The sequence below is a fragment of the Pterocles gutturalis genome, unplaced genomic scaffold (genome assembly GCF_000699245.1).
Source record: "Pterocles gutturalis isolate BGI_N339 unplaced genomic scaffold, ASM69924v1 scaffold41214, whole genome shotgun sequence".
NCBI lineage: Eukaryota > Metazoa > Chordata > Aves > Pterocliformes > Pteroclidae > Pterocles > Pterocles gutturalis.
In genome coordinates this window covers 22,088-39,163 of record NW_010129757.1, presented here as the reverse complement: position 1 = coordinate 39,163, position 17,076 = coordinate 22,088, and the positions used below count along the sequence as shown (strand labels likewise).

Below are 17,076 nucleotides of genomic sequence, written 5' to 3'. Positions count from 1 at the left end.
TAGTTACAGGCCTCCAACTAGACTCCATTTAAAGGAGGTTGGGTTGCTTTCCTGTGCAGGGGGTGTTGACAGGTAATACCGATGCAGGTTGTCATCGGTTCTGGGGAGTTATAGTTACTTTAACTGCTGATAACGGGGCAACAGGCTCATTATCCTGTCCTGCTCATATCTAGTTCCTTCTACTGTCTCTGGACGTACTAGGATCTCATTATATGGATTTTGCATGCACACCTTGCACAAGTCATTAGTATGTTGTCCTCCAACATTTGCTGTCTGTTCTCCCACATCTTTCTTCAAGATACCTATCTTACGTGTTCTGCAGTAACCTGCTGTTTAGGCAAGCGAAAGCGTATGCTGCTATTGCCCGGTTTTGAAATGTCTGTTTTTCTGGCTGCTTAAGAGGTCCATGTGTGCTGATGGACCAGATGTTTGCCTGATTGTTGGGCTGTGGAGGCACTGAGCGAATAAATATCTTTGTGGGCGACATGGAGTGTGAGGTTGAGCTACGCAGTGTTTTAGCAGTTGTCTACTGATGGATGTTTTTTCTTTATTTAAGTCTAACTATTGGTATGCTGTCTTTTATACTTGATACTTTCCGTAGTACTTAATATAGTAGTTAATACTTGTATGTGTAATTTAACATTACTTTCCCTCCTTGAATTGACTAATAGTTCACCAATTCTGTAATACTAGAAAGCAAAAATCTGTCACAAACTATATTTTAATGTAAGGTGCTATAAGAGTACTTAGTAGCATTTTTGAATTTTCAACATGCTAAGAGCATTGTGTGAAATACAGGTGCCCAGTGTAGCAAATGTTCAGGTGCTACCACTATAAAATCATATTCTCAAAACTATGTTCAAATTCAGTTATGTAGTTATCTTACAAAGTACTGCTAAACAGAGCAGCTCAATATTTCAGATAATTCAAAGATGCTAACTTCAAAAATGTTTTGCAGTGGAGTAAGCTGCTAAAATACTTCCTAGATAATATTTTCTAAGAAGAATGCCATCTTTCTTCAAATGAGTTACATTATTGCATCTTCTAGATTCCCATCTACGTATGACTCAACTTTCTTCCGTGATACAACTGAGCTTAAAAAATGCATTTTTAACTAAAAACTTGATAATGGAAAAAATAAATACAAGATTATACCTGTTATTGGATAAGAGTAAATCCCAATAGCTTGGTCTTCTGGCTTTTCAAACTTGCATAAATTTTTCTCTCAGAGTAACAGGAGGGAAGTAAGCTGCACTATGAGAAATCCTATGTCTTACAGATACCCTCCAAACTTCTGAGCGCATTCTTGCTTCTTTGGTTTTATTGCCTGTTTTGATGGAGCATGGGGCAGGGAGCTGGGTCTGTTCTGCAGAGCAATGTAGAATTTTTGAGTTGCATGTCAACCGTAGCATTGGGAACACACTTTATTTTCCTGTGAAAGGAAACATTTGTCCTTCTAAGAGATTAATGGATGGAAAATAATAAAAACAGTTATTAGATTGCATACCTTCTGGACTGATAAGGTATACTTTGTGATACCTAATTAACATTATTGACAGAAATGCACTTCTGCCAGTATAACCGATACAAATAGTTTTTTGTGTGTTTTTTTTTTTTTTTTTTTTTTCTGGAAGAGCTGTCCCAGTGGTTGATCACTTGGGTTCATACTTCTGGCTAATTGTGGTGATAGATGAGGTCCAAACAGCTAGAAAGTAAAATGTAAATAAATTGCAAAGTTGCTTTGTTTAAACAGGGGCTGAATTTAAAAACAGGTATTTGCTAGAAATAGAAGGAGGATCTTTTTTGATAGAAAAGAGAAGAGGCTGTAATAAAGAGGAAAGAAAGCTTCCAATATTTGAAAGGCAACTTGGTGTTAATCCTTCAAGAGGGAGATTATACTAAGTGACCTCTAGAGGTCTCTTCCAAGTGATATTTCTGCAATTAAACAGGACACTTTAGAAATTTCTTGCTTGTGTAAAGTGAAGAGAAATTTAAGAATTAAATGTACAACAGAAAGGATGAGTTAATTTTATTGCTAGTTTTATTTAACCTCTGTATTCTTGTCTGGCTAGTTAAGGTTGCACACCTAAACTTTTAGTTTACTGGCCTGACTGCAAATGTGATGATTTTAAAAATCTGACAGATGCGTAGGTTGAGAAAAAGAGATTGATATTTTAGTACCAAAGAAATATAATATGTCTCTGATGAGTTAAGAATTATTAGGTTTTGCCTTGAAAAATATGTATTTCTTCAGGCAGTGTTTGCAGCTTGTTTTAAAAATTAACATGGTTATAAAAAATTACTGCGACTAATTGATGTATTTTACTTCCACAAAATCAAAGTTTGGTATATTAGGGACTTTACACTCTTCTTTTAGAGAGTTGTTTGACACAGAGCCTGTTTACATTGTTTATAGAGCTTTCAAGAGTATATATAGCATATAGCTTTGAAGAGCCTTCTGAATTTTGACAAACAAGAATTCTTGATTTTCTTCTTTTTTTAAGAGCATGATCAGAATACTGTGAAGAGTTTTGTAAATGCTTAAATGCAAAAGTTACATGGGCAGTGTGTACTCCTGCAAGCCTCATTTGTATGACTGTCACATATTCTGCCTTTGAAATTGAACCTTTGCCATTCACCCAGAATGTAGGATTGGGCCATTATTTAATCTAAGGCTGCAGTTTTTTTATTTCTGTGGAGTTCGTCTTTTTTACACTATGCTGACCCTTTTCAATTTAAGTTTATAATTTCAAAATGCTTAAATGGCAAGTGGGGGAAAGACAGACTATGTAAGAAAGTCTTTTAATGTTTTAAAAGCTGTTTAGTATTTCCATATGAACCCCTGCCTGCTGATTTAAAAAAGCACTAGGTATTGAATGCATTTTTTTTGTGATTTACTGGCAAAGTAATAACAGTTGGTATACTGCTTAGAGAGTAAATTTACCAAGTTCCATTTTCAGTTGTTCCTTGGTTTAAGTAAGTGAAAGTCTTGGAGATGGAGTGTGGGGAGGAAGGAAAGATAAAACCCCAAATGAGGTTGAGGTGTTCACTTCAACTTATGTAGGTGAGTCAAAATTATGATGAGTACCACGAGAGAGAAACAATTTGAAAATTTTGGTTTTTTTATTTCACTACCTGCTTTGTTATAGGTTGTATATGAGCAAGAAGGAGTTTTCATTCATTCATCCTGTGGAAAAAATGATGACCAGGACAGCTTAATATCAGGAGTGCTACGTGTCATAGAAAAGGTATTTACAGTTATAGAAAATTTGTGTATTTGTTGGTGAAGCATGTAATGTGTTTGGCAAATCTTAAGTGTCTCTTTAAGTATAGGTTTTTGTAAATGAACAGACATCGCATAATGTTTGACGTCGTCTGCATCGTTTATATATGTGTGTGTAAATTGTACCATAATCATACCATGAGTAAATAGGAATATGTACTTTGTTGTGTAGTATTGAATTTTTTTATTATTGTTTGTATTACAGGAAAATGAAGTAATAGTAGACTGGAGACCACTGGATGATACTTTGGATACTTCTAATATCCTCTGTGCTGGAAAGGTGTGTTAGTTATCAGTGTTCTTCATTCTGTGTTTCCAGAGATTTAGTGTTAACTTATGTGTAGATGATTTCATAACTGGAAGCAAAATCTGTTTATGTGGTTATCATTGGTATTAAAAGCTACGTGTAGGAATCACATTTGTAGGCTGCAACCCAGTTCAGGTTGTTGTGATACATGCATGTGTAGGTAACTGTATTTAGTTTTTGCTTGGTTCATATATAAAATAGAAGGGGACTATCTGTATGAATAGTAAAGACCAAATGAGTGTATCATGATCACTGGTCCCCCTGAATCTACCATGTTGTAGTCTGGTGATTCACTGTTTGTAATTAGATTCAAAACAGAGGTACTGTTCTAATGCAAAATAAAAATAGAAGTCTATGGAGGTTCCAGTATCCAGTGATATGTGGTATTTAAGCAGTAATAAGAGGATGTGACTAGAGAAGATTTATGTTTTACGTTTAAATAAAGAAGTTTGTTATGTTGGTAGAGTCTGCAAGAGAAGCTAGGATATTTTAGTACCATGTTGAATTTATTAAATAAAACCTCTTTTTTTCTTCATCTTAGTCATAAGTCCGAATTCCCTGTTTTGAACTGTATTGTGTTTCTTAAGATTTTAATACTACTGATTCTTTTAATTTGTGAAAATTAAGATGCTTATTCTTGTTGAATCTGAGAAATGAGCTCAATTTTCATGCCTTGTGTTTTTTGATAGTCACTTTTTTTTTTGCTCAGGATTCCAGTTCAGTTGTGGAGTGGACTCAAACTCCTAAAGACAAATGTTCCCGAGGAGCAGACCGTCCAAGTAGTTATGAAGCAGAATGGGACATGGTCACCACAGTCTCTTTTAAAAAGAAACCTCATTCAAATGGAGGTATTTAAAAAATAAGTATGGGGGATTTTGTTTTGTTTTTTCTTTATCCCAACTTGTAACTGAAGAATTGCCTTTTACATACAGTAAATTGATTTTATCTTGAATTGAAAAGCTGATAGTCATTTGTGGTAAGAGGTGAATGTCTGGGTGTGGAAAAAATTCACAATGGAATAGCTGCTGCCCACCTGCCTCCAATCTAATTTTTTCTTTAAGTTGCTAGAGAATTGTATTGAAAATAAATTTTAAATCTAACTTCTTGTTGTGATGTAGCAGTTTTATCTGCATTGGGCTCTTGCTTTCCTTCAAACAAAAGTAATTTGAACTAGATGTGTTAGAAAGGAAAATGAAAGAAGTGGTTTACTACTCAAATGCCTTTCTGTACTGCAACAGCAGGGGGAGATGGAACATGGTAGTACATGGGTCTTTTTATGTGATCTTTTTTACTTTGTCAAAATGAGTTTATAGCTACATAATTCTTGTTATAGTGTCTCAGTAGATACGTTGTGAAAAAAGTGGGAGAGAAAGGACAGTGATTCTCAAGTAATCTTTTTTCTCTGAATCTCCCGTAGTATTTTTCCTTATGATACTTGTGTTCCCTGTATTATTTCTCAGCCTATAACTGGGAACCATTGTGCTTGTTTCATCATATCTGTGATGGTTTTAAATGTCATCTATGAGTGCAGGGTTTGGACTTAAGATTATGAATGTTTTTGGATAAAGCACAATCCTTGCTCCTAGAATGCTGTGTTTGAGAGGAGCTTTTAGTGCTAGCATGATATAAAGCTAAAACCAGCATCTCTGTCAGGCATAGGATGGTTTATTGCATCACTGGTTTGTATTGATTTTCCATCTTCAGATATCAGAGTACATTTTCATCCAGAGTGAGTGTCAATGAGCACTACTGACTTGCATTATACTCTTTGCACTTCTTGCTTATTTCCAGTTGCTGTAATTTGGTGGGGGCAGGCCAGGGGATGTGCCAGATTGTGTCCAGGCATGCTGGCCATTTTCTGTCCTCTGGTAAAGTAAAATTTAATCCCTTCTCTTTGAATGTATACGGTCTTGTGCAGAGCGTGTACGTGATTGCACAGCATGGGAGAGAGAGGTGGGTGGGGAGATTTTCAATTTCTTCTCCCTTACTTTGTCAGCAATCTTACAACATGTGGCTACCACCATGTGCAATATATAGCATACAGCGTGGTAATGTGTATCATGTTTAGTTTGAGTAAGTAGTAATACCTGGTGGAGATGCTGGTGTGATTCAGCTTGCTGCTGGAATTTGAATCAGCAGTTGTACCTTTAACTGCTGTATCACTTTTACAAACTGTAGGCACAGCTTTAGGGGAGCAGTCTAATGGACTTGCTCATTATTTTACAAGTCTGTAGAAGATGAGGAGGCACAAAGAGAAATCTAGAAACAGCAGTTAACAGTAGTTACGGTATACATTTTATTATCAGAATGAATGCTGGGCTTTGTGTTTTGGTTTTGTGTTTATTTTTTAGGAACAGTAATAGATATGCATTTGTAATCTCCAACACTGGAAGTCAAACTAAAATCATGTGGTAATTTTGTTTTTAAGATGTTACAAGTCATGCAAATGGAGAAAGCAAGTGGTCGTTCCTGTTCAGTTTGACAGATCTGAAATCAATCAAACAAAACAAAGAAAGCATGGGATGGTCTTATTTGGTGTTCTGTCTGAAGGATGATGTGAAGCTTCCAGCTCTTCACTTTCATCATGGAGACAGCAAACTATTGATTAAATGCCTTGAAAAGCATGTTGTGCTGAATGAGTAAGTATCAGCTAACTTAGTTCTGATTTAAAATACAGATTATTGGTTTACTTTTTTTAATTTCAGATTAACACTTCCTAATGTTTTTTCAGATTAACACTTCCTAATGTATTTTCTTGCCCCTTTTTTATTAGTAAAATCAATTTTCAAGGTGACTGAAGCTGCAGTTTCACCCATGTATTCGGAATGTAGGCTGTTGGATCCATTTATGAACTGGTTTGGAGTCTGTTGAAGTTATCAGCTCAGTAGCTCCCTCTAGTGGGTACAGAAGCTTCTCATGAACCCTCTGTGTAAAGTTAAATCCTTCTTCATTAACCACTTCTGTTAAATGGGATAATTTGTGTTAATATTTGTGATCTTCTACTTTATGTGTAGTATCTCACTATAGACATCCCTGTGTGAGATAACTTATAGTACTGTCAACTAAACCTGTGCGTATATGAAAGTTTTCCCCCAGAATTCTATTCCCTTCTAAATTCTTGCTGTGGGGAGTGTGTTTCATACTTGATCTTTAATCTTCAAATCAACTTTCTGTATGTAAACATAGTTAGACCCTATCATACTCAGGTTTTGTTGTGTATTTATATTGTGTTACCTCCAAGTTTTTCACTTGGATAAAAGCCTTTTTGATTGGTATAGCATAGATACAGAATAAAATAAAAAGTTCTGCTCTCACCATGTAGGCATAAATATAAGTTAAGATGACAACAGGGTAAATAAGAGTAGGGACAGCATGAAGAAAAATATAACAGGTACACCTGTAACAGGTATTCTGTTTTAAAAAGTGTTTTATTATCATCACTTGTGACACAGTGTTCTGATGACAGATTTGAAGGTGGATAGTGGAATGGCTGTGGGAATCCTTACAGAAGGCTCTTAGAATAATAAAATCGTTAAGGTTGGAAAAGACCTCAAGGATCATCAAGTCTGATCGTCAACCCAACACTGCCTAACTCACTATAACCAGGTCCCTAAGCACCACATCTACACATTTCTTGAACGCCTTCAGGGATGGTGACTCAACCACTTCCCTGGGCAGCCTTTTCTGATGCCCGATCACTCTTTCAGTGAAGAAATTATTTTCTGTGGTCTAGTAATGAATTGTGGTGATTAGTTTTTTTTAAGGAAAGCGAAAAGAACACATATGTCACATAAGTTGTGGAAACAGCAGGCTTCGGTCTCTGTACATTTGTTTCCTGATGGTTTTTTGTGCTTTAGTACGTGATATATCTAAGCTCATAACCTCTTTTAGGAAAAGATGTTTACTCAGCTTTCTGGATACCATGAGCAAATACTTGGCAGCATAATTACTTGTTATCCCAACTTGTAGTTTACAGTATTTGGGATATTGATATAAAGGCAGAATGTTTAGCTTTTCTCTAAAATATCTTTGTCATATTTTCTTTCTCTGTTGCTATTACCTCAAAAGTTTTTGCCCTTCTCTGACACCGTTCCTTATAAAATGTCATGTCATTGCTGAAATTGGTGTGTGTGAAGTGGCTAAACTTGAACAAAATATTTGTAATTTGTTGCTTGAAAGATTATGTGCTTCCTAGTTTGGAAGCACCAGTCTGATATTGAGAAAGTACTGCATGTACAGATGACACTTTCTAACTCACAGTATTATGAGTCAGTATTTAATAAAGTGCCTAGCTCACAAATTTGTTTTGAACAATACCAAGTAGCTGTTGATACCCAACTGGGTGTCCAGGGAGAATGTTTAATTAAAATGGAGATATGGTACAAAGTTTTCGTTCTTTTAGTTAAGGAGCATAATACGTGACTCAGCCTTTGCCCCTGTGCTGCTTTTTAGCAAAACCCAGTTGAGCTTCATTAACTGTTGCTGCCTCAGAACTAGGACTGCGGTGTCTGGCTGTCTCAAAATTAGATCTCTTGTTGCATTTAATATCCGTCTGTTAACAGTGTCCTGTCATGTTGGAATGGGAGGGAGATAAGCATTATTAAAGTCCTTATCTTTGACTTTAATAACATGGTAGATGATGCAGGTACTAATAAAAATAAAAGTAATTTTTCTTGCAAAGACTAGAAATAGTGGATTTAAACTTTGGGAGAGAGCAATAGAGACGTATTTTGTAAATGTATCTGTGATAGATTAGAGTCAGATGGCAAAGTGCTTGGCTTTCCTCTGCCTAGCTACCAACTCCAAGGCTTGAAGGTCAGCCTGGCTTCTGAGCTGTTCTCTCCTCTGTCACATAATGAGCTGTAAATTGGTGATTCAGGAGCTGGTTAATGAATTTTTGGGGTATCTGTGTCAGAGGAGGGGAGAAGATGGGATGTTGGGGTGGGGGGTGAGAGCAAAAGAACAGATTAAATACTAGGAGCGGCATGGTTCCACTGTCTTTGTTACAGTTTTCATTTGCTTGTCCAAGCCTGTTAGAGAAGCCAATGTTATATTGAAGAACAAGAGTGTACAAATACAGTGAGTTAGGCCAAATTGTACTCTTTCATTCTTTGAAAAATCATTATGCTTTTGAGAAATTTTTGAGAAATTACTCGATGGTAACCTTTGTCACCCACCTGTAAACAAAGTTTTCTTCAACTATAGTTTTCTATATTTGACAATGGACAAAAAAAGAGATGACACAGGAAAGGAAGTTTAGTGAGATGCAGTCAGCCTCAACACATACACGCTGAAACTCCTTTAACCTAACAGAGGACATTAAAAGAACCCGTGTCACCATATACAGTTAAGGAATTCTTTCTACCAATTAGTACCAATGAGGCTTTGTGTTCATTTAGCTTTGGAATCTACACAGAAACACATTTGCAGGGCTGTACTGAGATGGTTCTGTTTCACAATACAATGGCTGTGGTGTTTTTTAAGCTCCTATCAGTATGAATCTTAGAATTATTCTGACAATAGCTGTTGTAATTGTGTTGGTTAGAAATTTGATGTGCTTTCATATATTGAAAAGCAGTTTGTATTCCTTTATGTAATGTTTTATGGGGTGCCTTAACTTAAGATTTACTCATTGGTAGAAAGAATTCCTTAACTGTATATGGTGACACGGGTTCTTTTAATGTCCTCTGTTAGGTTAAAGGAGTTTCAGCGTGTATGTGTTGAGGCTGACTGCATCTCACTAAACTTCCTTTCCTGTGTCATCTCTTTTTTTGTCCATTGTCAAATATAGAAAACTATAGTTGAAGAAAACTTTGTTTACAGGTGGGTGACAAAGGTTACCATCGAGTAATTTCTCAAAAATTTCTCAAAAGCATAATGATTTTTCAAAGAATGAAAGAGTACAATTCAGAATGAATAAGATGATGACTAATGTTGTGAAAATGAAAGTCCTGTTTTGTAGTGTGCTAGCTTGTGAACTTGGGCCAAGAACTAAGAGTGATCTTGCATCAAAGCTGCTTCCTGTGCACAAAACCTGAAATGTGATTTCAGAAAACAGTAAATGTTCTAAAAACATTTTCAGGAAAAACTAGTGTTACTTACAGAAACACTTTCTAAATTTTACTGCAGATCTCCACAGGATAAACGGATTCTTCTTGTGAATTCTCAGAACAAGTCTCTGTCTCAGTCTTTTGAAAATCTCTTTGATGAACCCTCATATGGCTTATTACAAGTATGTATTATGTTTGAATTTTTTATTCTGGAAAACATGTGTTAAAAACCCCCACCCTAACATGTCACACAAATATTCCCTGAATCATTGCCGTTGTAGAAGCATTGATTGTATCCTAAAACAAGTGCTTCCTGTAGAACGTGTAGAGTTGCTTATAAGTTGTTCTGTGTGTTCTAGTAATTTCTTAACTTCTCTGTGGTACTATTTCAAGCCTACTCAGATTAGTGACATCTGTGATTCTGTGCATTTGGGTACAGATAGTTTTAGAAAGTGGAAGAAGGAAAATTTCAGAGTTACCAAAACATATTAATTAGAATTTTCTACATTTTCCTTGACTAAATATTCTTTTCCTTCATATTTTCTGACAGTTTGGAAGGGATGCTGGAAATAGAGCAGGAAAGAATGCAATATTGCCTAAAAGAGGGTTGTTTATTTAATGTTAAAACTGCTTATCATTTGGTGAGGATTGTGGACTCGTGAAAGTCAGCAGCAAAATTTACAGTGACCTGAATGAGGCCAGATTTTTGGCACACTGATTTGTTTAGTTAAAGAAAACCTTCATGAATGAATTACATTAGTTTCTGGACTTAGTTGTCAAATCAAGTTTTTTTGTGAGATTCCTAGCAGAGTACACGATTATTCAAGATGTTGTGTGTTCTCTGTGAAGGTAGAGATCCTAGGCATAAGGAAGATGTTTTGTGGCATTAATCACTGGAAGGTAAACAGTAGATCTGATCTTTTTTTTTTTTATGGAGGTCAGGCTTACTGAGTACACTGCTGTCCAATCTTTTTAATCAATCCATAGTGCTACCTTAAGATATCTTTTTTTAATAATGTAGTGAATGTACTGTGAAACTCCTGATACATGGAATTCAATGGCTTTGAGACTTAGAGTACTCCTCCTGTTGTTTTGCTTTCTTTGGATACAAGAATTACAAATAATTTGAGGCTTTTTGTATTTTACTTGTTTTCCTTGTTGTAACACAGAAATTGAAGAAAGATCCATACACAGTAACAATGGGAAGATTTTCCAAAGTCACAAACTATATTTTTGACAGTTTTCGTTTAAGTGACACTTCAACTCAAAGGCGACCACCATCAGAAATGGCAGACTTTCTCAATGATGCTATTCCAGGGCTAAAGATATTTTTTGAAGAACCAGGATTTGAAGTCATTACACGAGTGAGTGTGTAAATGAATGGTACAGATGCATTGATTCTTTTTTATGCACACCTTTAAAGGAATGGTAGGTCTTGAAGCTTGGTGAGTTATACTGTTTATGGTTGGTGACTGTGGCGTACAGTGCCCTACTATGTATTCACAAGAGTAAGATCATTATCACACGGTGCTAGAATATGTGATTTTTATGCCTGCAAATACGAGTTTTGCTTTGAAAATTTGACATTACTGGGATGAGGATTATTGTTATCGTAGAGTCACTGCCCTGAAAACTGACCCCTTTCATGTTTGGTGTTTCCTCTGCTCAGAGAGCTATATTAAGTAAAATTGGGGTATACAGGTTAATAACCAACTTTCTTGGCTATTCACTTTACCATTTCAATTTAAGAGAGCTAAGAACATTTTAAAAAAGTATTTAATTGGATGATTAATGTCTAGGGTGTATAAATGCACAGATTTATGTATGACTTGAACCAAAGCTAGAATGATCTTGTGAGTGGATCATGAATCAATTTGTGTGGGCTCCTGTTGGTGTCATTTACAGATTTGTGGAAAGAGTTTATTTTTAAATGCTTTTGATTACTATTTAAAGCATCTCACATGTTTTTAGAGTGTTGAACTCCTTTGAGTGTTGTTTTTTTCTTGAGTTCAAAATAGTGTTAATAACTTAGCAGTACAGTACATACAGCAGAAGTATGTACTTCTAAGAAAGTGCTGCCTAGCACTTAGTTAATAAGTGAGAAACAGTAAAATGAATGCTACATATTACAAAATAATACTGACTTGTATGTCTTAATCTGGCAAGTGCCTTAGACTTCTAAAGAGTTGAAACAGAAGTTGACTTGATGGTTGCCATCATCAAAATATTTTTAGAAAGTAAGAAACTACTGTCTGCTGAATTCTGCTGTGCTTAAACATGCAGTTTGGGAACTGAGACTAACCACAAACTGAAACTGGTGGGTTTTAGGAGTTCTTAAAGCATATATAGTCGTCTTTTTTTTTAAGGGGCAGTGTACTTAAATTGATCTTTCAGACACACTCTACAGTCTGTGTGGGCATAACATCTCTGAACCTGAGTAGCTTTTCAGTTCTGTCTTAAGATACTCTTAATGTGTATCAGGAATGTGCTTCTGAAGTGAAGCTCCCTGTTGTCCTTGTTTGCTGTGTTGCACATACCTAATACATTTCCAGTTGTGTAGCGGCTTATAGTCCATGGGAAGCTAGTTCAGAGGTGTTTGTGGGGGTAGAAGGTTACTTAAAACATACACATACATCCTCCTTCAAAATCTGAAATATTAACGTGTATACCCAGGTCCTTAGCACAGAGTGTCTTGCTTTAAAGATCTGCTTGTGTTGGTCCGCACTACTTGTTAATGTGGATGTAGCCTTAGATCCTTATAGTTGCTCATTGAGGTATGCACATCTGAAAATGTAGTTGCACTGAATATAAGAAACTGGCAAGCTTAGTACTGTTTGTGAAATTGTTTAAAACTACTAAAGCACTTCACGGGATTCATATAACATATTTGTGTGTGTTTCAGATTGATCTAGGAAAACAGCCTGAAGTTAGTAGAAGAGAGCCTGTGTCGACTGAAGAATGGGCTAATAATATGGATTCTGAAGGAAGAATTTTAAATGTTGACTACATAAAGCGATTGATATTTAAAGGGGTAACTTGTTTTTCTAAACTCAGCAAGACCTATAGCTTACTTCTGGACCCTTTTTCTTTCCTTCCCAAACCCTGGTTATGCTGTTTTTATTATACTTTTAGTGCTTCGTGCAGGACTTTGAGCATGGGCCAGTCAGTTTTGTTGGAGAGACTTCATAAAGCATGATTTCATGTGAATCAAATACCTCAGCAGTCTTGCAACCCTACAAAGTGCTCTACAAGGAGAGAGATCTTGTGGTGGCTGGCTGAAATGAATGAGTTGAAAACACAAAGGCTTAAGTGATAAAGAAGAGAAATCAAAGTGCCTTTCCAGAAAACACCAGTGCTTCAGTGTTAGCATATCCGGCTTATTCTTTTTGAGGGTGTCTTTTCCTTCTCCAACAAAAGCTTCTCTTCTTTGCCTGGTAGTTTGTGTGGATTTGGCCCTCATCTTATGAGCAGTGCTAAACACTCTTGCTGTTATTTGGTTTTGAACTGAGGGTTTTTGCAGTATGAATGTGAATTCAGTCTTAGTGGTGGAAATTTTGAAAACTTTAGTTAATGTCCCATAGCTGTTCTACCTAATGTTACTTTAGTATTTCTGGGTTTTTTTGGTGAGAATCCAGCTGCCTTAATGCATTCTTTGTGCACCCGTTGATGCATGTTTGCAAGCATGCAGTCTTGCCTTCTTGGAGTTTCAGCAGCAGACAATGATAACATTTACTATTACAGTTTTTAAAGACCTATACATGTTAAGTAATATACTGTGAAGGGAGTAGAGTGAAACTGATGCCCTTTTCAGTTTCTGTGGCTGTTCTTTAATATACTTGTGCCAGAGATGCCCAATTAAGGCCCATTCTGCAATCATGAGAATTACTATAAACTTTTTCTCCCAGTAGCCCATTTCCCTGTCACCTCCTCTTGTCTGTTGGCAAAGGAGTGAGTGCTCCATTTTGTTTAGGACTCTTGATCCCAATATTTTCCAGTACATTAAATGCAGATCCTCTTTAAAGAAGAAAAAAAAAAACCAAACTTACAATGCTTCTCTTAAACTGTTTGCCTGCTACTGGAAGAGTTCCAGTTGCTGCTTGTTTTATGATTCTTGATGCTATTTGCTGGACCATCTTCCTTTTCTTAATCTAATGGTAAATGAAGAAATATAGTGAGGAATCAAGCTGGCCTTGGAGTAGTAAGCAGGGGAGTCTGATAGCAAAAGTGTCTCATTCTCATAACTGTATTGCAGGAGTTGAAAGAAACTTTTGATTAGAGTAGGATATGATTCAACTAGCACATTTTTGTCATCTATAAATTATAAGCATTACTTGGAAAGATTTGTGACAAACGGTGTCCTTGAATGGACACTGGTATTTTTGATTGTTTGTAAGATTCATCTGTGTGTTGGCCATGTCTTGTTAGATGAAAATATTTGTTTAAAAAAATAAATAAATGGTCAAGATCAGTTTGCAGGGAGACCAGAGGTTTGTCAGTTTAGCAGAATGATGCTTAAATATATAAATTTTAAAGGTACTTTTTTTTGCTTCTAAAGTCTCTGATGCCTGTAAGGTTTTTGTTTCCAGCAGTGAAGCAAAAATACAGGAAGAAACATCTTTTGTGTCGTTTCTTTTGTTATCTTCTAAGGATGGATCCAGTGCTTCGACAGTTTTCTGCTTAATTATATTCTCTTCTTCCCATTTCTTCTAAGTGTCATACATAATTAGCAGATAAGATTTGACTACAATGTAAAAAGAAGCTTACTTATAAAAATTCTTTTGAAGTTGTTACTTAAAGAAGTGTTGCATTACTATACGAACGTTTCCTCACAAAATCAAAATAGTCTTTTTGTTAATGTTTCATATCTGTTTTTCCCTAGGGTCTCTGCCACACTTTAAGAAAAGAGGCATGGAAATTTCTTTTGGGGTATTTTCCTTGGCATAGCACTAAAGAAGAGAGAGCAAATCTGCAAAAAAGGAAAACGTGAGTACAGTGGGGTTTTTGTTACAGAAATTAAAAAGCTGTTTTTCTTACAGCATATAGTGATGTAGAAAACTTTTTGGAAACTTGAAAGACAACTGTTAAAGATTGACTGCAAAGAAGTGTGTGACACTTTCTTAAAAATTATTGTTATACTAAAGTAAAAATACTATATAAACAGGGTGGTGTTATCCCATTTATGCCAAAGAACAAATGAAATCAATGACTGTATAATAAAAAGAAAAAAATGAATGTAATAACTGAGCATGTTTGGTTTCAAAATTATCTTTCCTCTTCAGGGATGAATATTTCAGGATGAAACTACAGTGGAAATCTGTCAGTGAGGAACAGGAAAAACGTAATTCAAGATTAAGAGATTACCGGAGTCTTATAGGTAAATTTAGATTTAGAAACATGCCTAACTGTACAAATTCACTAGCTTTTTCCAATTCAATATGAAGTTGAAAAAGTGTAACCCTTTGAGTAACCTGTATGAAGAGGCACTAAAAACTAACAAGTTTGCTGTTTGCAGAGCTGTCTAAACTTTGCTATATACTTAATATTAAAACTTTTTTAACCAGAGTAATTCAGAGCTTTACACATTAGTGTTACAGAATGGCTGGATTTTTTTAACTTCCTTTACTTAATAACAAAAGGCTCTTTATTTCCTGTTCTTTCATGATGTAATTTTACTGGGAATGTCATTAAAATAATGAATATATTAGGAATGTGAAAACGTATCTGTTTGTTTTAAAATTTCTTGCAGGGATATGCGTATGTGCATTCTGACATATGGGGGGGGCCTTTATACCTACTTTTAAAAATTTCATCAAGTTCTGATGACTGTTAGCCGTTTGGATCCCCAGTTCTCTTTAGTAGTGAGATTTGGGCACCAACGTTTAGGATTGCCAAATAGTTATTTCAGGAGACAGGATAAGTTTTTTTTGTTGGACTAAACTTGTTTCAGCTGGTTATTCAGCAGGCAAGCTGAAGGGACTGAGCAAGTCTAATTTTAGTAGATTAGTAAACTACCTTTTTAGAGTGTGTGTTAACAGGAAAAAAAAATGAAGTTCAAAAAAAGGCTGAAGTTTTGTTTCAGTTAAAGTAGTTCTCTTCCTTTTTAAGTGTTTGAAATGTAAATGACAATATTAGGCTTATGTTGTGAAATAGATCCAAAACTACAAAGTACTCCTTTTATTTAAGTGAACTCAAAATTTTGCTTGTTTCAATACATCAGTCTTGAATTTCACATTATTAAAGAGTATGCTATCTGCTTGGCATGGTTGATGATGAAACACGCAGTTTTCAGCTCACTGAGTTACAGGAACTTGTTAAACAGAATTATAAACATGCTTTTGTGAACTATCACAGTGTCTTTGAGCTGATCATGTGGTAACTTTCCTACTGTGGCTTATGCTCCATCGTGTAAGTATTCATAAATAGCACTGCATAGCTAACTCGCATAGAATTGTTCTTAATCCTTGTATGTGTAGAACATTTTCACTGAATTATTATTAGGAATTTTTCCATAAAAAGTATTAACAAAAAGAAAAGCAAAAAGCTTTAAAATCTGTTTATAAGCAAATCCTTTTATTCCAGATAGGAAGGATTTTCTTTCTTTTAAAATATTCTTTATTTTGAAATGGCGTTTAGTTATGCAGTTGTCTTAAATACTTCAAAGCTCTGCAACAGTGTTTGAGGAAAAAATCAGCAGCTTAAAACATTCTGAATTAATTTTATGCTGGCTTTGTAGAACTTGTTTTGAAAATGTTTTTAAATCTGGACTGTTTTCTTAGAAAAAGATGTAAACAGGACAGATAGAACAAATAAATTCTACGAAGGTGAAGACAATCCAGGATTGATTTTACTTCATGATATTTTGATGACCTATTGCATGTATGACTTTGATTTAGGTAAGTTGTGTTCCTCTGAATGTGAAAGTCTTTTTTTTAGTTTCTGATATGAAGCTTTGCTTATGTTAAGGTCTGTTAGTACAATTGAGCTTGTATTTATTACAGTGCTTTTTGTAAATGTCAAGATTTATATTTTAATAATGCAGATAACTTTGTTCAGTTTTTCATCCTGCTTCTTCCTCTCTTCTATCTGATGCTTATCATAGGCATCTGAATTCATCAGCTGAGGTGGGACTGGGCATTAAGTGTCAGTTTGTCTTCGTCATAGCCCTACTGTTGTTTTTTTTTATAATTGAAGCAAGTTTGGTTTTCAGAGTTCTAAATGGGTTTGGGTCTTTGGAGCTTGAGCATTATACCCATTTTTAAGACTGATCTATCAATAAAAATGATAAACCAGCTGCCACTGCTGTAATTGAAGCTCGGCATGCTGAGACAGCTGTTTGTAAACCCGTGTGTTCTTATGAATACTTAAAAGCTGGTTCTTCAGGAGTACACTTAATGGTCCGTCAAAAATTACACTTTAGTTTATGCATCTGTTGCAGA

The 17,076-nt window shown here is 35.5% G+C and overlaps 1 protein-coding gene across 1 annotated transcript in view; it reads left to right on the top strand.

The window, feature by feature from the left end:
• Positions 1-485: 485 nt before the first annotated feature.
• TBC1D15 (TBC1 domain family, member 15) overlaps positions 486-17,076 on the top strand; it is a 28,017-nt gene continuing 11,426 nt past the window's right edge. Inside the window, exons 1-11 of the mRNA XM_010079993.1 lie at positions 486-497; positions 3,150-3,248; positions 3,489-3,563; positions 4,300-4,438; positions 6,019-6,229; positions 9,720-9,822; positions 10,810-11,004; positions 12,543-12,671; positions 14,520-14,623; positions 14,920-15,014; positions 16,417-16,533. Coding sequence (XP_010078295.1) covers positions 486-497; positions 3,150-3,248; positions 3,489-3,563; positions 4,300-4,438; positions 6,019-6,229; positions 9,720-9,822; positions 10,810-11,004; positions 12,543-12,671; positions 14,520-14,623; positions 14,920-15,014; positions 16,417-16,533 — 1,279 coding nt within the window. The remainder of the gene's footprint in view (positions 498-3,149; positions 3,249-3,488; positions 3,564-4,299; positions 4,439-6,018; positions 6,230-9,719; positions 9,823-10,809; positions 11,005-12,542; positions 12,672-14,519; positions 14,624-14,919; positions 15,015-16,416; positions 16,534-17,076) is intronic.